The sequence below is a fragment of the Pogona vitticeps genome, chromosome 5 (genome assembly GCF_051106095.1).
Source record: "Pogona vitticeps strain Pit_001003342236 chromosome 5, PviZW2.1, whole genome shotgun sequence".
Taxonomy (NCBI): Eukaryota; Metazoa; Chordata; class Lepidosauria; order Squamata; family Agamidae; genus Pogona; species Pogona vitticeps.
The window spans coordinates 132133836-132155570 of NC_135787.1; the positions used below are offsets into that span (position 1 = coordinate 132133836).

Genomic DNA, 21735 nt, shown 5'->3' on the forward strand with positions numbered 1-21735 from the left:
CTAAGGAAGCAAATGGAACATGACACAGGAGTGGGGACTATAGGAGGAGGAATTACTGAAAAATCAGACATCTCTTTCCTTATTTAAGGAACAGTGTTTTGTTTACATCCCACTACCTTTGGATTCATGCAAATAGTTCCAAATAAAAGAAAGCATAATTTATTTGCATTTAGATGGTGCATGTACAAAATAGGCAGGCATCATTTTCGAAGACGCAGTCCACATTTTTCTTCACATTCCTGAGATAATGAGTCCTTTCAGATACCTGACTCTCCTTACTTTATGAGATAAGTAGTTAAACCAGAAATTTTAATATGGACAAATTATCTTTTTGTACTACTCAGAATGTTTTAAATTGATTAATCCAGTAATGAGTAAATAAAATTGCAGCTTTTGTGAGACAGGAAAATGAGACAAGCTCTTTTCGTAAGACTTTCCACAGATTACTGTGGGACCATACCATTGGAAAATCAAAAGCCACACATTATTATTGCTCCATGACAGTGCAGCAGTAATCTTGTGATAGCAAAAAATGAATTATTTTCATTAAAAGTTTTAATTAGCAATCAAGCAACTGAGTAACTAAAAGGCAAAAAATATAAAATACTGTATACTTGGTGTGAGTGGGTTCTCTGTTACCTTGGGGAGTGATTCTTCCCGGGGAGACAAAAGAGGAGTCAGAATTGAAAATTAAAGTATTTTTATTAACAATTGGGTTCATTTCTTCTTCTTGGTTGCAAACAACAGAACTTTGAACTGATAACTGGGGAGGGGAACTCTCCCAAAACCATAACATGGATTTTTCTTCATTCAAATCTTTTAATAGTAAATCCTTTCTTTTTCCTCCTCCTCCGTTGGTTGCCTCATGAGGTTGTTTCGTACTGCACACAGAGTCCCGCAACAAGGGTGGCGGGCCCAATCTCCCTCTCTTTGGACTCTTTCCTCTAATTCTGGTGGGATATGATGTACCAGACGTGCTGGACCTTGTTTCATTGGGTACACCAGCACCTTCCATTCCTCCGGACTCAAACCAGGGATGATGGGTCTTATTTTACTGCTAGCTCGGTTTTCTTCCTCTTCACTCGTTAGAGTCACTGAGGGTCTTTTAACTGGAACTGAAAAGACTTGGACATCTCTCTCTGTTTGCCCGGATTCGCTCTCTCTAAAGACAGACACCTTCTCCGTCTCTTTAGAAATGTTTCCTTCTTCAGTTGTTAAGAATACATCTATCTTCTTTCTCTCTTTTAACACCTCGGGTCTTTCTACTGGTTTCTTCTCCCTTTCATCATGAACCAATCTCCTGTCTCCTCCCTCTGGTCCATCTAACGGTCTCAACTGCTTCTCTTTCGCGCGCGCTCCTTCCTCTCGAGCTCTCTCTACTTTCGTCTCGCGACTTTCCTCTACCTCTTCTGCTTGTCTTTTTGCCTCGGGTTTCTTTGATTTTTCTGATTCTACCTCAATTACCTGAGGGGACGGCTCACTCTTAGTTGTCTCTCTATTCTCCTCCTCACACTTGGAATATGTGTAAAAATCACGACTATATACTTTAAAATCACAGCTTTCTATTACATATTTTTCTAGTTCATATGTGTAAATAATATTTCTATGCTAGAAAATAAATATTGGTTTTATTAAAATAAGAGCTTCTGTTCAGGAATCATATAGGTGAAACTCAGTGATTAAAAAATACAAAGCAAACAAATTATCTGTGGTAAAAGGCTATTTTCTTAGATAAATCTAATTCAGTCACTTAAAAACAAACTCTATTGCAATACAAACTGCAATTAAAACAATTCTATCAAAACATAAGCAAGAATATTTGCAAATGAGTCACATTACATAAGATATTTCTCACCCAATATTTTCCCAGCAGAAATGTCTCCTCCTTTTGTAAAAAGCAAATGGTTGTGTGTTTTGAACATGTCCCCCTAAATATGATGGAAATCTCTCTGTGTTTTTATACACTTGGTATTTCTTAAACAAAACATTTAGTACACTAAACTTGGGCTTTCCCATAGGTAATGGATGCTGGCTTATCTAGACAGCTGTTGAGTCAAATCAGCTACCTGCCAAGATAGCTTTTAGTCGGGAAAATGCCCCCTTTGGAGTAACTTCCTTAATAGCGTATTTGGGCAGTATAATACATTTTGAATGCCAAGTCTCTGCATTTTACACATTCTACATTTCCTAACTGTGAGGGTTCAGCTTTCAGCTTTACATTCAGTTCAAAGAAATCAGTAGATTTTTGTTGCTTCAAAACAGGTGAAAGATTTATTGGTGCATTTAACAATGAACAAGTGTCTGTAACATGATTGTAAGTCTTTTCTCCGTCTGCCAACGGGTCCGGAAGAGGCTTCCAAACGGGAACAGTTACCATAACTATTATCCCATGGTCCTGGTAAATCGATGGGGACCTAGTCTCTCACAGTCTGCCCCATTGAACCTTCCAGCAAGGGCACAGTCTCGTCATCCCGATCGCCATTCCACAGGGCTCGTCTCTCGGGGCCTCGATCCTCCCAGGGTCCTCCCTGTAACTCCTCTTCCTCATCAATTTTATTCTCCATTCCAGCCTTTCTCTCCGTTCTCTCTCCACTCTCTCTTTCTCTTCTCTCAATCTCATCCCCCGCTTTCTAGCCTCAGCTTCTCCCCAATAAGAGGGTCTGGGGGGGGATCTCTCTTCTCCTTCTGTAATCCGCCTCCTCCTTAGGCACTCTCAGTCTCTCCCATAATCCCATCCAGGGATTCTCCATCCACACCCATTCCCAACTGGGCGGCTACTGACTCTCCCTCCTTTTTTACCTCTCCTGTTCCTGCCTAAAACTCCACCCTCTTTTTCCTCTCCTTTCCCACCTTTTCCTCCTGAACACCTCTCATCGTTACTCTCTGTATCTCTTTGGTCAGCTCCTCTATTTCTGTCCCTTGCTGAGCTTCTGCCATAGGCTCTGGTGCTGGCTGAGGTCTCGCCTCCTTATTCTCGTTGTGGGGGAGGGACAGCTCTCCAGAGAGTGGGGTATCCCTTCTGTCTCACACTAATCAAACTCCATATTTAATTTTTCCTGCTATATAATTTTCTCAAAACCTTTTATTGACATGCAGTTCAGCACCCCACCCAACAGGCACCCATTCAGTGGCAGCACCCTGAAGAGGGGAGCCGGGGCGCGTGGGTGCTCAACAGTGCCAAACTGCAGAACACCTGTGGGGCTGTCAGCCAAACTGGAATGAACGTCCAAACTAGCAGTTCATGCCCATCTCTAATCTAGTACCTTCTAGCTTCACAGACATGTAAACATGCACACAGTTAATCTGAGAGACACATTTCTTCTAGACATTTTGATTACTTTATGGCTCCAAGCAATAGATACATTGTTCCATCTTGTAACTTTATGTTTGTTTGGTTTTTTACACCGGGTGTAGAACTTTGCACTTATCACTGTTAGATTTCATTCTGTTGCTTTCAGTCCAGAGCTCGAGCATATCAAAATCTTTTTGAATTACAGTGGTGCCTCGCAGAACGGTCGCTCCGTAGAGCGACGAATCCGCACAACAGTGCCGTTTTTGCGATCGCAAAAGCGATCGCAAAAGGGCACCTAGATAGGGCACAATTCACAGAGCGAAGGTCGGTAAGTGGTTGGCTTACCGACCTTCACTTTGCGACCCGCCGATCAGCTGGTCGGCAGGTCCAAAATAGCCGCTGCGCGGTGTTTTCGCGCCCTTGGTAAGTGAGGGGAGGGCGCAAAAACGCTGCTAGAACAGCCGAAATGGCTGCGCGCAGCATTTTCGCACCCTCCCCTCACTTACCAAGGGCACGAAAACGCTGCGGCCAGCCATTTCAGGTGTTCCGGCGGCCATTTTGGACCCGCCGGACAGCTGATCGCAGCCATTTTCACGTCCTCGTTCAGTGAGGGGAGGGCGCGAAAATGGCTGCCAGCCGCCCGGAAGCATCGTTGAACGGTGAGTATTCAGCCCAATTTGAACGCATTAAACACTGTTTAATGCGTTCCAATTGGTTTTATTGCCCCGTTCAACGATGCTTTCACACAGCGAGGATTAATCTGGAACGGATTAACCTCGCTATGCGAGGCACCACTGTATGTTTCTGTATTCCAGGGTATAAGCATTCTCTGTGTCTACTCATTCAAGTAATTGATAAAACTGTTGAAGAGTACCAGGCCCAGGACTGAGTCTGGTGATACCCCACTTGTTACCTACTCCTAGTCTGAGAAGGAGTAATTAATCATCACCCTCTAAATACGATGCTGTAGCCAACTATGTATCCACTGAACAATTGTTCTATCCAGGCCTGGTACTCTTGCTAATCAATAACGTCATGGGGCGCTCTGTCAAATGTTTTGCTGAAATCAAAATATAGTATGTCTGCGGCATTCCCACTGACTACCATGGAGGTTGCCGGATAAAAATAAAATAAAATAATATAAGTCTTGCAGGATTTGTATAAATCCATGTTGGCTTCTGGTTATTACTGCATTGTTTTTAAAGTGCTTGCAGAGTGAATGCTTTATAATCTGTTCCAGAATTTTCCCAGGGATTGATGTCAGGTTGAATGGTCTGTGGTCCCCATGTTCCTCCTTTTTGAAGATAGGGACAATGTTATCCCTCCTCCATTCATCTAGTACTTCACCCACCTAGTTCATCCAGCTCTGGAGATTTGAACTCATTCAAAGTAATGAATGAGTATTCCTTGCTTCTAATTTTTAAGGTGCCATAGTGCTTTTTGGTATTCTCTCTTCAGAGCCACTTGTAGCCATGTGTGCTTGACTGATCATAGTAAGGAAGGTACTGATGGCAGGTAATTACTTAGATTGAATGAATGGGATCCCATTTGCTGATAGGGGGGGTCAAAGCTCTACTCTGGGAATGTTACAACACATAATAGAAAACAATAAAATAAAATAAAAATAGAAACATATAAAACAGTGACAATAACCCTTTAAAAAGTTGTATCACCCCTCAATCACAAGATGTACAAGATCCTGGATCCAAGTAATTTCTGATGCATGGAGCACTTTTTGGCTGGAATGTTTCCTACAACCTATCTGCAAGTGAATGACTTGGCTGCAATCAGCCATAATTTTTAACCTCTTATTTGAACTATTTCAGGAATTTAAACCATTCCAATTGTAGTTTAGGCCACACCATGATACTGAGATACTCTGCTTGATGACCTGTTAAGCTTGATTGCCCAGGGGAGTGTAATTTTGCTTGTCCTCCTAGATCACTCAGTGGCCTTTGATACAATTGATCATGGTATCCTTCTGGATAGACCATTGAGCTTGGGATTGAAGGCTTAGCATTACACTGGCTCTGGTCATTTCTTAATGGCCGTATCCAGATGGCGCAGCTTGGGGAAACTGTCTCAACTTTGTGGATTCTACATTGTGGAGTTCCACAGGGGTTGATCACCTCCCTAATGCTCTTTAACATCTTCATAAGGTCACTGGGGGAGGTAATCCAGCAATTTGGAGTTTGTGGTCATCAATATGCTGATGAGATGCAGCTCAGCAGTGGAAGCTGTGCAGACCCTGGAGCACGACTTGGTTCCAATAATGTGTTGGACAAGGGCTAACAGAGTGAAATGAATCCTGACAAGACAGAAATCTTGCTATTGGGATGGGAACCTGACTGGTTAGGTGGTATTTTGCCTAGTGTGGATGGGGTTAAGTTCTCTGTAATGATCAAATCTCCAACTTGGGTGTGTATCTCAACTCAGTTCTCTCTACGGAGATGCAAATTTCTGCTCTGTCCAGGTCTGTCTTTTTCCAGTTTCAGCAGACTGCACAGTTGTGGCTGTATCTGGAGATGAAATCGCTGACTAGTTCATGCATTGGTAATCTCGTGGGTCAATTAGTGCAACACTCTTTATGTGGGGCTGCCTTTAAGGTGATACAGAAGCTACAGGTTGGTTTTGAAGAGGCCTTGAAATATGACATCTCCCCAAACCTGGCATGTTTGCATGGGCTCTCTATGTGCTTTTGTGCCAAATTCATGGTATTAATACTGACTTATAAGGCCTTTAATAGTTTGGGACCCTGTTGGAGCATCTCTCTGAAAGATCTTCTATCAGCACCACCCATTCTCTCCGGGCTGAAGGTGGCCACCCTGATGAAGGCCCAGAAATCAGGAACTAAGAGCCTGGCCTATAACATTGCCCCCCCAATAACCTAGAGGCACCAGGTTTGCAGGGAAGCTTCCTCAGATGTGTTTCTACAATTTCTGAAAGTTTGGTGAACATTAGATCATGGACCCCTGAGTTATATAGTCACAAAGAGAAACCCCCCCAGGAAAGCTCCCTCCAGGTACTTAGAGACTCCAAAGTCACAACAGAGCTTCCTATGTCTTTCCCCAACATGTCTGCCAACTTTAGTGAAGATTGGATATCGGACATTCGAATTATTCACCCACAAATTGGGTCCCCCCAGGAGAGTTTACCACACAGCACAGAAGCCCATTCTGCCTACCGACTTCCGATCAACTGATCAGAAGCCGATAGGCAGCCACCCCAGCAGCCAACCCCCACAGCCCCTTCCTTTCCCTACCATAGCCCTCACCCCATTCCCACCGACACCCCTTTACCTTAATACCTGCTGCCGAGGTCTCCATCAGGCCTTCGCAGCCACAGCATGTAAAAAAGGGGTCTGGCTGCCCTTTGCAAAGATGGCAGCTGTGGGTTCATTTACGGTAGGGAAGCTGCAGCTGCCATCTTTGCAAAGTACAGCCTGTATTCCCTTAAAACAGGTTAATGGAATCCAGGCTGCTCTTTGCAAACATGACAGCAGCAGCTTCCCTATCCTAAATGAAGCTGCAGCTGCCATTTTTACAAAGGGCAGCCAGCCTCCATTTTTATATGCATGGCTCCAAGGCAGAAGACCTTGGCAGTAGCAATTAAGGTAAGAGGGTGTCAGTGGGGGTGGTGTGGGGCCTAAGCTAGGGAAAGGAAGGAGGTGGGGTAGGCTGTCGTATTGGGTGGCTGTGTGGGGTGGTGGTTGCCTTTCTGCCGCTAATCAGGTGATCGGTGGCCAGTAGACAGAATGGTGTTTTTGTTGTTGTTTTTAATACAAAGGATGAAAAAATGGGTAAATATTCATCCCTTCATATTTGTGGGAGGCTCTGGAACCCACAAATACAGATCGACAAATATTTAATGAATCTGCTATATTCGTCAGAAAAACCAATCCATTTTTATATTCATCCCCATCTCTAATTCTAATCTCTAATTGTGTGAGGAGAGAAATGGGGATGATCATTGTTTTGAGTTAATAAAGACTGTTATCACATAAATGTACCCCTAAGTCACATCCTGTACCTTGCTAAAAGTTACCATCCCTTAATTTGACATATATGGATGTACCAGTCATTCAAGTGCAACAAAATAAATTGAGATATTACCTTTCACCGTCTCCCCACATACTGTATATACTATGTTAGGAAGGGCAGTTCTGAGCTTAAAAGAGTTCTGGAACACAAGAAGAGTCTGCTGTGTTGAAAACAAAGGTCTAAATAGTTCAGAATTCTGCTTTTCAACAGTAGCAAGTGAGGAAGCTCACCAGACTTCTGCAAACAACTCTCCTCTCACCATTGCTCCCACCATTGGTTTTACAGCTTCTGACGTCGGAAATTCTATACATCCAACATTAGCAGGGGCCATAGGTAGAGCTGTCTTCCATTAATGTACCTGTTCAAGGCCTTCTACACTCCTCACTACCAACACATCTTGTGGCAGAGAATTCCATAAATCAACACCGTGTTACACTCTGTACTACTTCCTCCTGACTATCTTGAACATGCCACCAGTAAATTTCACTGCATGGCCTTGAGTTCTAGCATTATAATGACTAAAAGAGAAATAGTTCCTCTTTTTCTCTACACATCATGGAGGGGAGAAGAGTCAAGGCACTGCTGTCCCACCGTATGATGCCATGTCTCCAGGCTACATTGGTTTTAAAACACAGAAACAGAATGAGAGGACTAGACATCAGGTCCTTACCAGACCAAAGTCTGAAACAAATACTTAGAAAAGTTACTTTTTTAGACAGTAGTTCCCAGAAACTCTAGCTGGCCATAACTCCAGACCACCTGAGCATTCTTGGATTTGTAGCCCCCAAAGTAGTTCCCTCTCAAAGTCTGGTTTAAGGGTGTGTGATGCTACCCACTCAGTCTGTGGCTGAACACAGCCACAAGAGGAAACCACAGAAGAACCCTTTGTTCTCTGCCTTGACCTCCACCGTGGGACAAGAGTGATTTAGTAGATATGAATACACCAAATGACTACCCCATTTAATTATTAATAAATAACTGCATAATTCTAAACCCAAGCTGCAACCTTTATTACCATTCTCTCGGGTTTAATGTAGTGGCACTCTTTGTGAGTAAACACATACAGGCTTGGTCTGCGCTGAATTTGGAGCCTATAAGGAAAGGAAGAAAAGCCACACCTGGCGGTAAATCTCTCCTTCCCGGGAAGTTCCTCTTTAATGTTATCTCTCCCAGGGCTTTGTGCGGGAATGCACGGCCAGCACATCCCGTCAGTGAGCAAAAAATACCCTGCCAAAGTTTAACTCGGCAAATGATCTGCCAGGCTCGACATTTACAAGCCTCACATCTAAGACCCGGAGGTCCCTGCGGCGCGAGAGAAGGAAGGCTCCGAGGGGGGCGACGGGCACCGTCAAGGAAGATAACAATGGTGGCCAGAGAAAGCAAGCAGGGAGGGAGGGGGTCCTCCTCCTCTTGGAACAGACCTCCATTTCCCTCTCCCTTTGCCAACTGTTTTCAGGGCTCATTACTGGCATCCTGGGCAGCGCGATGGCATTTGCCAAGCAGAAGTTCTCGCTGTGCTTCCCCGCCTGCTAAGCAGAAGCAGACAGGCGATATCCCTGCGGCAGGTCCAACCGCTCCACACACCCCCACCCCCCAACCATTATAACAACTTCTCGCTTTGGAGGCAGCGTCAAAATAATTAGCATTCAAACACCCAAAGCGGTTTCCCGATAAAACGAGGGAGCTGTCCCGAGACGCCTCTTGCTTGCCCACAGAGATAGTGTTTCTGCCGTCTGGCCTCGGAAAGGGTCGGCGTTCAAAGGCGCAAACTTTCCCACCCACCCTCTCTCTCTCTCTCTCTCTCTCTCTCTCTCTCCCCACGCGCGGCCGGACAGCGAGCGCTCTCCCTTCCCGCGCGAACCCTAATCAGCATCTTGAAACAACCCCCCCCCCCGCGCCCGGCTCCAGCTTGCTATCTCTGGCTTGCGCGCGCTCTCTTTCTCTCTCCCACCCACCCACCCGCTCGCCTTGTCTCGCCCACCCCCAGCGGCACATTCCCCGCGTGGCGGGGTCGCCCCCCTCACCTGAAGAAAAGTTTGGAGAAAACGTTCGCCTTTTCCAGAGGCGACCTCTGCATGGTGCCCACCGCCCCGGGCGGCTGCGCGCAGCCTCCACAAACACGAAGGGAGGTGGGCTGGCGTGGGTTGCTCGCTTCAGGGGATTGCGCCGTTTATACTTCGCCTCCAGGAAAAGTATATATATACACACACATATATATATATATATTTAACAGGCGAGGTCCGCGTCGCTTGTACCGCTGTCTCCCACCTTATCCCGCTCTGAGGTCACCGCCTCCCTCCTTCTCCTGCCCCTCTCCCCGCCTCTACAAGTCGGGCCGGCTTCATAAGCCTGCCCTCAGCTTCACGCCCCGCACTCCACCTCACGAGAGACAACACCGTCCGCATCTTTGCTGAGGAATCTCTGTCCGCCCTGGCGGCTCCGAAGGAAAGCACCTCGCGCCAGGTGCCTCTCCACACCGAGCGCTTCTCGCTCGCTCGCTCACTCGAATACAGAGCGAGCGAGCGAAAGAGAGAGAGAGAAAGAGAGGCCGGCGCGCACCTTGCGTGTCCGGGTAAGATTCCGAGGGAAGGTTCCCGGTGCGCGAAGGAAGCCGCCGTTTCCTCCTCCACCCACCTTGTCTCCCTTTGCTGGGCCAACCTCGTTTTAGCGGTCGTCTCAGCCTTGAAAGTCCAAACCAGCCCTCCTGGCTGAGGCTTGCCAATGATTATTGCTTTCCTCCGCTGTGATTGCCGGCCGCCTGCAGCCTTTCAAAGACCTTTCCCTCACAGCACCTTCCCATTAAGCGTGGCACCCCCTGGGCTCGACGGGAAGCGGGGCTTCCAAAGCCTGGAGCAAATGTCAGGGTTCGGGACTAGAACATCATGACAATGAATAAGGCCTCTACGCGCTGTCCTCTTCCGGTTACAATTAATTGTCTTTCAACCCCAGACGAGCTTTGTTGCTTGGACTTTAAAAGCTGTCGCCTAAATATGCTGAGTGCTCCTCTCACTATCCATAAGCCTTAACATGCCTATTTAATTTATTTTCCTTTATTTATATGCCACCTTTCTCCCTATTGGAGACACAAAGTGGTTCACAACAGTTAAAACCATACAGTAAGTTCAAAATATCATACAAAATTATATATATATTTTTTAAAAAACAATGAAACATTGGTCAAGATGCCCATTTGAAAACATTTTTAAAAAAAACATTTTTTAAAAAAAATATCTAAATTTCAAAAATAAGAGTATTCCGCGGACACTTGTTGCTTAAAAGGACCCGCCTTCGGTCCTTTTGAGGAGAAAGGCAGAGTAAAAAATATTTTAAGTAAATAAATAAAATAATAATAATAAAAGCCTGCCTGAAAAGGAAGGTCTTTGCCTGACAATGGAAGGAGAACAGGGAGGGGACCAACCTGGCTTCTGGGACAGTGCATTGCGAAGCCTGAGAGCAGGGCTCCCTTGTCCTCCCCAAATGAACTTGAGAAGGAGGTGGAACTGAAAGAAGGAAACACCCTCCCCCAGAAGATCTTAAAAGTGGTGAAGGCTCATATGGGGTGATACAATCCTTCAAAAAGCATAAACACAAGAGTATAGGGCTTTATCAGTAATAATCAGCACTTATCTATGGGCATGTCTATATTCATTTGGTTTTTCAGACACAGAGAAAAAAAAGTTTTCAGGTACTTGAGACTAAAGTTTAGGTTCTCTTGTGGACTGTTTTTAAAAAGTGAGCAACATTTCCACTCAGTCCACAGACTATTTCTCCCTGGGCTCATTCAACTAAAACCTTTTTTAAAAATACAGTGTTTTACTGAGACTGTAACAGACCTGTTGCCCATCTAGCCTAGTACGGTACTGCAGATTCTGACTGGCAGCAACTTCCTGAAGTTTCTAGCAGAATTCTTTCCAGGAACTGGAAAGTTACTTTTTATAGCTGTTACAGGTTTTTTTTTAATGATAAATTTCTTATTAAATTTAAAAAAAATACCTAAAATGATACTGTGGTACAAAAAGCACATCTGCTGTAACAATGATCATAATCCATTTAGCGTTCTGTAGCATAAACTAGAAATTGTTCAAGTGATTTGTATGATCTTGCTGGTTGTCTGTCATGTGCTTGGACAGGTCATGCATCTGATCTCACACTAGGTTGTGACACATGCCTAATAATAATAATAATAATCATGTCCCATCAAGTCAATTCTGACTTATGGCAACTATTTCCAGGCTTTTATAGACAGACAGTACTCAGAACTGGTTTAGCATTCGCTTCTTCTGGGGTCACCCTCGGACTGTGCAGCTTGCTCAAAGCCGCACAGGCTAGCTCTTATGAGAAGTGCAGTGGGGAATGAAACTCCCAACTTCTGGCTTTGCAGCAGATGTCTAACTCACCAAGTTATCCAGTCAGATCAGTTTGCCCAGAAAAGTGGGAAAAAAAACACTTGTGAAATTTTCCTTATTTGCACAAAGTTGCATAATAGGATTTTGGCCCTTAAAAGTAACAGTTGCAACAAAAAGGAGCAAAGCTGTCCTTTGTTACAACCAAAAGCATGTACTCTGCCACTGAGTAGTAGGAAATATTTATCTTTCCCGCAACCCCCAACTCTTGAAGCTGGCATATTTGTGGGCTGCAGTTAAGCAAATGCTCCTCCGAGTGAAAAGATTCTCACCTGTCCATTAAAAACAAAAAGAAAAACCTTGGTTAACATATCAGAGACAGGGCTTCTTTTTCATCTCACTCCTGTTGTGCTGGTTTCCTGATTGCAGGGAGTTTGTTTTACCTAGCAGAGCAGTCATTTCTCATAGTCAGCATCCGAAAGTACTGTATATACTGTAGAATGCTTCCAGAAAAGGCTTACGGTGTGCAACCATCATGTTTCCCTCATATAATTTTATGCAGGGTCCAGATGTCATTGGTATTTTTGTAAGATGGGCTTTCCCCACTTCTTCTTCCATCTTTTCTTCTTACAGCAGAAAATCATAGAATCGTCGTAGGGTTGGAAGAGCCATTGGAGGTCTTCTAGTCCAACCCCCTGCTCAAAGCAGGAGACCTCATACCGTCCCGGCGAGGGGCCACCCAGAGCCTCAGGAAGCAAGCTGTTCCACTACTTAATGGTTCTCACCATCAGAAAATTCCTCCTTATTTCCAGGTTGGATGTCCCTCTGACGAGTTTCCACCCATTGGTTCTTGTCCTACCTTCAGGTGCAATGGAGGATAAATCGATGCCCTCTTCCCTGTGGCAACCCTTTAGATATTGGAAGACTGCTGTCATGTCTCCCCCCAGTTTTCTCTTCATTAAATTAAACATACCTAGTTCTTATAGTCGTTCTTCATAGGATTCAGCCTCTAGCCCCTTATCATCTTTGTTCCTCTAATCCGCACCCCTTCCAAGGCCTCAGCATCATTTTTGTATTGTGGTGACCAGAACTGGACACAGCATTCCAAGTGCAGCCTCACCAGTGCATTATAGAGTGGTACTATCAATTCCCATGATCTTGATGCTATCCCCCTGTTAATGCAGCCTAGGACTGTGTTGGCTTTCTTGGCAACTGCAGCACACTGCTGACTCATCCTTAAGCGGTGGCCCACCTGGACACCTAAATCCCTCTCATAGGTACCACCTATCCTATATCTGTGCATCTAATTTCTCCTGCCTAAGTGCAGGACCTTATTTTCCCCACCACTGAATTGCATTTTATTGGATAGGGCCCAGTGTTCAATGTCTAGATCAGGGGTGTCCAACCTTTCACCTTCCCTGGGCCACATTAGAAGATGAAGATTTGGTTTGGGTCACACATACATTTGGTTTGGGCCGCATGGGGGCCAGCCCTAGCCGTCCTCCACAGCCCCGCTCCAAGCGCGCTTAATGGCAGCTGCGATCTCAGACAGCAGAGGCTGCCAGCTTCGACCCCGGTGGCTTTATGGGGCCGGGAGGGGGTCCACCTATTGACGGGGATGGCACAATGTAGTCACGCAGCCCCCCTGTCCCCTCCCATCCCGTTCCTTCCTTCCTTCCCTCTCTCCCCCTCTACTGTTGTGACATACCCCAGCCACCTTCCGGCCGCAAGCGCCGGCAGTGTAACTTGAAACTTTAGAATTTCTTTAAAAATAAAAAATTGCACTGGGCCGCATTACGAGCTGACCTGGGCCGCATGCGGCCCTCGGGCCGCGGGTTGGACAAGCCTGGTCTAGATCCTTCTGAATGTTGAGTCTATCTTCCAAAGTATCAGCAATTCCCCCCCCCCCCCAGCTTTGTGTCATCAGCAAATTTGATGAGTGCTCCTTCAGTCCCCTCATCCAGGTCATTTATGAAGATGTTGATGAGTACTGGGCCCAAGACAGAACTCTGAGAGACCCCACTGCACACTTCCCTCCATATAAATGTGGTTCCATTGAGGACCACACGTTGAATGCGGTTGGTCAGCCAGCTGCAAATCCATCTGGTAGCTCCGCTGTCTATCCCACTTTGTTCTATCCTAACAGAAGTAGGTTGTGGCCTACCATATCAAATGTCTTACTAAATTCTAAGTACTATATCCACTGTGTTTCCTTGGTCCACTAATTTAGTCACTTTATCAAAGAAGGCAATACTTGTTCTGCTGGCTTCTAGTAATCATCTAGTTATTTTCTAGGTGCTCACAAATCTGCTGCTTGATTATTTTTTCCATGATTTTCCCAGGTGTCAATGTCAAGCTGATTGGCCTGTAGTTTCCTGGATCCATTCCCCCCCCCTTTTGGAAGATTGGAACCACATGAGATCTTTTCCAGTCCTCTGGCAGTTTGCCCATGCTCCAAAACTTTTCAAAGATTTCATTCAGTGGTTCTGATATCACATCAGCCAGTTCTGTTAGTATCCTGAGATGTAAACCATCTGGTCCGGGAGACTCGAACTCATTCGAAACAGCTAGGTGTTCTTTTGCCTCTTCCTTACCTATTTTGACCTGCTTCCTTCTCCTGTCTCCCACAGTGCTGCTTTTGATAGGGAGGACCAATTTTTTCCTTTTTGTGTAAATACAGATGCAAAAAAAAAAAAAAAAAAAAAGGAAAGACAGAACATATTTTGACAGATAAAACCAGGTGCCAGGTGCATATTTGGTCTCCATTCAGAGCAGCTGTTGACTCCAAGTTTGTGGGGGCAGTTAATCCAGTCCATGTTTTAGTCTTCACTTTACAGAAATGACCCTAGGTGCTTTAAAATAGGTTTAGCATGTTGGATAGTCCCTCCAAAGCTGAGATAAAAATCCAGAGTGGATTCACAGCCCCAGAAAACCTGGAGTCACTGGCCATCTGGCCCAACTTTTAAAAAATCCTAAATACGTGCCACTTCCACCCTCCATTCAGTTCTGCAGTGTTGCTAGGTTCTGACTCATTAACCGAGAGTATTAATTTACCACTTTTCCCCCCAATGAAGGATCCCAAATGATGTACAGAATAAAGATGAAAATATGATTTAAAAACAAATTAAAATATTAATTTTGGGAGGGGGGATCCAACTAAAAAGCCCAAATTCTTTAAAATAGACCAGGACCAATTCTGGAACTCACTTTTAAAAGTACTTCAAAGCACCAAAGGCCATGGAAAACAATGCATGGTTGGCACACTGCCAAAAGCTTAGCTCCTCCTCATACAGGATCCTGCCCTGTATGGTTTGAGATCTTTAACAGAGATCTATTGTGTGAGAGTTAGGGCACAAGCTTTTTGTCACTTGAGAAGATACATGCTTGCATTATTCCTTGCAGCACTGGAGGAGAGGAGGAGGACAATGATGGTGGGGCCTTTCTCCTCCCCATTCTCCATTTGCTTCTCAGCTGACTTTGTGAATAATGCCTTGGCCTCACAAGGGAGGGAGGGCCAAAATCATTGTCTAGCCACAAGGGTGTATCACTTTTCTATTGTCTTTTCTCCCCCTACTACATTAAAGACCACACAGTGAAGAAACAATGAATTATGAAGCCATCCCAGTGCCTTTTTCTAACAATCATTTTAATTGTGCTTAAAACAAAGATCGCGAAAAATCTAAAGTATGTACGTGGAGAAAAGAAAAATAGCAACCAAATAAGGCTATTCAGCTAGAAATAAGGAAAGACTAGAAACAGAAGAACAACAATAATTTTGCCCCTTTCACTGTGGAGCCCGCAGTAATAACTCAGCTTGAGTATCCAACGATTTCCTGTAAATTAAATGACTTCGATTATGAGTTTGCCCCAAGAAGATCACATGCAACCCAATTACTGATTTTATATCAAAATCAAAGCCAATATGAAGATGAATATTAATGCTACAGAACTAGTGGGCTGAAGATAATATATGGAATGTACTGTAGGATAGGCCAGAAAAGGGTTTTTCTAAAAATCAAAGATTAGTTGATTTTTCAAAATGGAGTTCCTGACTAATACAGTGGCTGAAATCTTGTTGCTTAGTACAGTAAATTGCAACTACAGTAGGCCAATTGAACCAATGGGCATTTGTTGAGTCAACTCCTTCATAAGTTCCATTGACTCAAATGGGCCTACTCTAGTTGCCAGTTGCTAGATTTAGCAACAGGATTTCAGCCATTGTTTCAGTTATCAAAGTGCAGTGTGTCCAAGACAGCAGAACCATGCAAAGCACATTATAACACAGCTGTCTCTGATAATAATTTTAAAAACAATAGCAAAAGACAAAACAAGGGGTCCTAAAACAAATCAAGCCTGAACTATCTGGAACTGAAAATTACGAACCGGAGACTGTCCTACTTTGGGCACATACTGGGAAGGCAAAATTCGCTAGAAAAGACAGTAATGCTGGAAAAGGTTGGAGGGAGTAGGAAAAGAGAAAGAGCAATATAATATGAGATAGATTGAGTCCACAAAGGAAGCCACAGCCTTGAGTTTTACAACCGATGAGTAGGACAAATGAGGACAGGACATTCTGGAGAGTTCTTATTCATAGGGTTGCCATAAGTTGAAGGTGACTTGATGGCATGTAATAATAAGAGCAGCTAAAAATTAATTGATAAAAATGTCCTTAAAAATATTTATTTTATGAGGAATTATCATTTTCTGACAACAATCCACACAAATCTACATGTCACCATTTAATCATTTTACAAATTATCAGAAGAAAAATATTTAATTTCTTTCTATTGTTAATAGTTTGAAATCTTCAGCACTTATCACACAAAATGTTAAATTGTAAAATAATTTTTTGATATTGATTAACACAATGGTCTGATTTCAGAATCATTAACCTTGTTCATCTAATACGTTTGGATATAACTCAAGTAGAAGTCACATTTACTTCAAATTAACTACAAGATTCGTTAGAATTTATATCTAAGTATAAATGAGATTAAGGTTGCAGTCACATATACACAGCTATCTGACAGTAAGATTAAAATAAATTTTCTGCTCAATAGACATATGTAACATGGCTCTGGAAATACAAAACTATATCGATTTCTAATATCCACACAGTAGTTAACATAGTTTTCATTGCTTTTGATACCTGCATGAAAGTTGGAAAGCTAGACAAGATAGATTTTTAAAAAGGGGGGAGGGGGAGAAATTGAAAAAAAATCCATTGATTTCAATTAATTGCTGTAAAACAGCAATTAACTGAAAATACTTAATTCTAAGGGGAGAGACCAATTCTTACCTTTTATCAGAATAACAGCCAATTGGGAAAGTAAGAAAGAAATAAGGCTTTGGAATGTCTCCATGAGTACAGGTGGTGAATCACCACTAAGGAGTAAGGAGGGATGGGCAGAACTAGATCCGGGATCTCCTGGTGACAAGGATTTCTGGTTCTCTTGTTTAACAACAGCAACAACAAAAGGCTTTCTTTTTCTTCCCTTTTTAAATTAGGCTGCTGAAACAAAGAAAGCTTGGACAAAAACCAGAAGTGGATTGTAGTGTATTAAAGGACTGTGACCTTGCTTCTGGTACTGAGAACATATTCCTGAGTTGAGCATATGCTCAGAGACGATCTGTTCCTGAATTATTAACTAATCTGGGAAATGCCTTCTTTTCTTTTCTTCTCTTCTCTTCTCCTCTTTTCTCTTCGCTACTATGATCCCCAATGAACAACTTTGCTTGTAGGATCTGACATCCAAAAAACCTAACTTTTCCAGACTCTTACTCTAACGGTATCTCCTCCTGCCACCTACCATTATCTTCGACTTCACTCTGGTTGGTGACATTAGGTGGACTAGTGGGAAACAATGTACAATAGCACAATACTTAAGTCTGATCACTTCTGCTTTAGGGAAGCTTCATGAATGAAGTAATTGTTGAGTATCTGTCTTCTGCTGCCAATATAGTAAAGAGGATTCAGAGAAGATGGATGAGCCCAATACAGCCTCTTTCTGCAAATATGTGCATCCCTGTGTGGAAAGTGTACAGACAGGAATGCAGCTGTGGGGTCCACTCCTGTGCACATCAACCATCACAGCATTACAGTACCAGTCCTCCACATCAGGGGTCCCCCAACCCTCGATCCGCGGACCAGTCCCAGTCCATGGCTCCGCAGGGCTTAGGAAGTGGGTAATGCAGCCTTGCCAGGACCGGTCTGCAGAGACAAATCTCCTGTGCCCTGCATGTGCAGATGCATTCACGCCCCTCCCACACACGGACACACACATGGCCCGTCCCACACACATGCAGATGCACACAGCCCCTCTCCCAAACACGCGGATGCACACACAGCCCCTCTCATGTAAGTGCAGATGCACACATACACCCGCACGCTAAACTGGTGTGTGGAGGCAAAAAGGTTGCCGACCACTGCTGTACATCACTGTAAGCTAGACATAGAAGAAAAAGGCTGGATATTCTATAACACTGGTTCTTAACCTTGGGTTACTCAGGAGTTTTGGACTGCAACTCCCAGAAGCCTTCACCACCAGCTGTGCTGACTGGGGTTTCTGGGAGTTGCAGTTCAAAATCATCTGAGTAACCCAAGGTTAAGAACCACTGTTCTATAATGTTATCAGAACAGATACAATGTTGTTCCTTGATATTTTTACATGTATATAACAACACTTTTTCCTTAAATAATTAGACCCAAAAATGAGGGTCATTTTATACATGGAAGGCAGCCACGGGGCTTAGCAAAAAGGAAGGGAAGGCTCCCTTCGGGTAAAGCAGCCATGAAAGGGCTGCACGATCACAGCCCTTTGATCTTGAAGCCCTTTCATGGCTGCTTCAGGATCAAAGGGCTATGATTGTGCAGCCCTTTCACGGCTGCATTACCCACTTCCTAAGCCCTGCGAGGATCAAATTTTCTAATTTGGGGGTTAGAAAAGGGGGTCAGCTTATACATTGGGTCATCTTATAAACAGAAAAATGCGGTAACTAGGAGCGCCTTTTATAGGCTTTATTAGGAAAGGAGCAGACAAAGGGTTGCCAGATTTGAGGGCATGGGTGAAAATTCCAAGGAATAGCTATGCTTCCCTTGGGTCTTCAGGCAGGGAGACAAATTCAGGGTGAGCAGCACTAGATAAGAAGAAATTCTGGTTTAGAGTGTGAAATCATTTTGAAGACTGGGTCTCCATCTCTACTATTTCCAGCTGGCACCAGAGTGCAATTCATTGCCTGCCTTCCTAAAAATGGTCTCCCCCCTGCTCCAGCTGAGGTTTGTCAGATTACCTGATTAGCCAGAGTTTAATCAGATTCTGGACCTACTAATGTGGATTATTCTCATGCATCTCATCATCAGCAGACTGCAAAACAATTCTACTCCGTATTTTTTTTTCTTGCTTTACTTATATGGCATAGCAAGGACTGAAGCCCTGTGACAGATTTTGGTCTGAAATCTCAGGGAATAAGATGCTGCTGACCTGGCACCCCGATTCTAGATCTGAGAAACAGATAGATTTCCTGTTATGTTTAGGATTGTGCTCCTAAAGCAGGAGTTATGCAACCTGGGCACTCCTTGATCTATCATTTCATTGGAAGCTCAAGCTGACATTATTGCCAACTTGGACAGTGTATTCATTATGAATTATTCCAGTTTTAAATCTCTTGTTTGTTGCTGCTGATATTTGAGTCATTTACTCATGTACAACACTTTGGGTATTAGTGAATGTAAAGCCAGACAAATTGTTCTTAAACTGTATAAGTAAATTTAATTGATAGCTAACAAATGAGTTTAACAAAGAGAAAATATAAACTCTGGGATCTCCAGGAAATCCTGAACACCAAAGTTAAGACATTAACTGAAACATCTCATTCTTTCTCATCTTCTAAAGTGCTCTGTACACCTTGCATTAAAGCCAGGAACACCTCTTGAAAGTACATCAGAGACCAAAAGATAAACAAACAGAAGATTAACAGATTTGGAAGTTTTCTAAGACCAGATTTTTGGTTTCCTATAGCAGACTTGTTTGCTTTGAAATTACAGGACTGAGCTAACTATTGTTGAACATGTCTATCAACGCTCAAGTGTGTTGATTCTGATATCAAAAGTCACATTTGTCTGGAAATATATTTGTTGCAGTCTTATTGTGATAAAAGTTACATCACAATAGTTCTTTGGTTAGCAGTTGAGTTACAGGTTTGAGGAACACCCTCCTATCTCCATTAGGTCCTTTGGAAGGCATTACTTTGCAGTATACTTCAAAGAACTGGACCCAATTTGTTTTCACGGAGATGACTGGTTAGTTAAACAGTTTGCTTTCCCCGATAAAGATTCATAAATGTGTATTGGGTGGGTATTGACAGATACTTTTCATATTCTGGTGAGATCCTCTACCTCTGTCAACACCCTGGAGGAAAGTAGTAAGTTTGCTATACTCCATGCTTCAGAAAGAATTTGGACATCTCTCTTATTTTAACAGTGCCCTGTACAACATATCGCCTCTTGGGCAAAAATGTATTAACAAAATTTTGTTTTCATAAGCCTGAATTTACTTTTCACTCCATAATAAATGACATTTGGCTACTTTAGTTTTCTGTCCAGTTCTATACATTGGTGGCTTATGGCTAGAGTAAGTAGGGGCCAGTTCCCCTGCTCTGTTCATGAGCTTGCCTCTGTAAATGTTCACTCAAAAATAAATCCCACTGAATCCAACAGAGTTGGATAAGCAGTATAAGACAGCAGGTTTTGTCTTTTAATCTAATGACTTTAGAGTAACTCTAACAAGTATACATACCACAATATTAAAGTAATTAAGTAAATATGTAATGGGAGGAATACTCCCCTGATAATTTATTCTTTAATAAAACTGCGTATACTTGGGTACATGACAATTATATGTAACATTTCCAAATGTATATCAGTATGTTTCTCTAAAATAAAGACCACTTATCTAAACAATGCTTTAAGAAGGAAGGTTTTGCTTTATTTTTTAATCCAGTTTCACATGCTTTTTCTTGTATATTTTACAGTAGAAACACAGAGTCCTTAGGATAGTGTGGGCCCAAGCTGTTTAGGGCTTCATAGATTAGAACCAGCACACTGAATTGTGCCTGGAAATGGATTGACAGTGGAGTTGCTGTAATGGGGGGGGGTATGTGACCCTGTAACTAGCCCCATTTATCAACCTGACTGCTGTGCTTTGGATCCTGTGAAGTATCTGGACACTTTCAGAGGCAGACCCATGTAGAGTGTGTTACAGTAATCTAGCCAGGATGTAAATAAGGCATTTGTCAAATAGCCAGATCAGATCACTCCATGCTTATAAGAGTGTCATGTTCTAATAAGACTGAAAGCAAAGATATAGGTTTCTTCTGAGAATATTTTGAGTCAAGTAATTCCTTTTTAGGTTTTACATAACATACAACACTACAGGAAAAACCATAGCTTTGACTATTTGGACTTTTGTTGGCAAGGTGATGTCTCTGCTTTTTAAGATGCTGTCAAGGTTTGTCATTGCTTTCCTCCCAAGAAGCAGGTGTCTTTTAATTTCGGGGCTGCTGTCTCCATCTGCAGTGATCATGGAGCCCAAGAAAGTAAAATCTGTCACTGCCTCCAGCGTTATATTATACGTTACTTTTAGTATCAGACATCAGTTACTGGTTACAGTGAAAGAGTAGAGATGTACAGAAATTTAAAAATGGATCACCAAATTCATTCAAAAATTGCTAATTTGTCATTTCATATTCATATGAATCAATGCCCCCAACAAATCATAAATCAATAAATTTTTAGTATTTTTTATTCATTGATTTGTTTGGCTATAAAACAGCCCCAAGGCAACTAGAGACATTAAAATTGCAGGAAGAGGTCCTCTGACTCTCCTCTATAACCCTTCAATGTTTGGTGAAGTTTGGGTTTTAGAAGTCCAAGTTATTCAACCAAAATGTGGGGCACCAAGGAAAGTTATCCCCAAGCACCTAGAGACAGCAATATTACAGAGGAGCTTCCCATGATATTCCTCTACAATCCCTACAAGTTTGGTGAAGATTGGGTTTCTCC

The 21735-nt window shown here is 43.2% G+C and overlaps 1 protein-coding gene across 1 annotated transcript in view; it reads right to left on the reverse strand.

The window, feature by feature from the left end:
* CFTR (CF transmembrane conductance regulator) overlaps positions 1-9548 on the reverse strand; it is a 105736-nt gene extending 96188 nt beyond the window's left edge. Inside the window, exon 1 of the mRNA XM_020789713.3 lies at positions 9357-9548. Within this exon, the coding sequence (XP_020645372.3) occupies positions 9357-9409 (53 nt within the window). The 5' untranslated portion in view covers positions 9410-9548. The remainder of the gene's footprint in view (positions 1-9356) is intronic.
* Positions 9549-21735: the final 12187 nt, after the last annotated feature.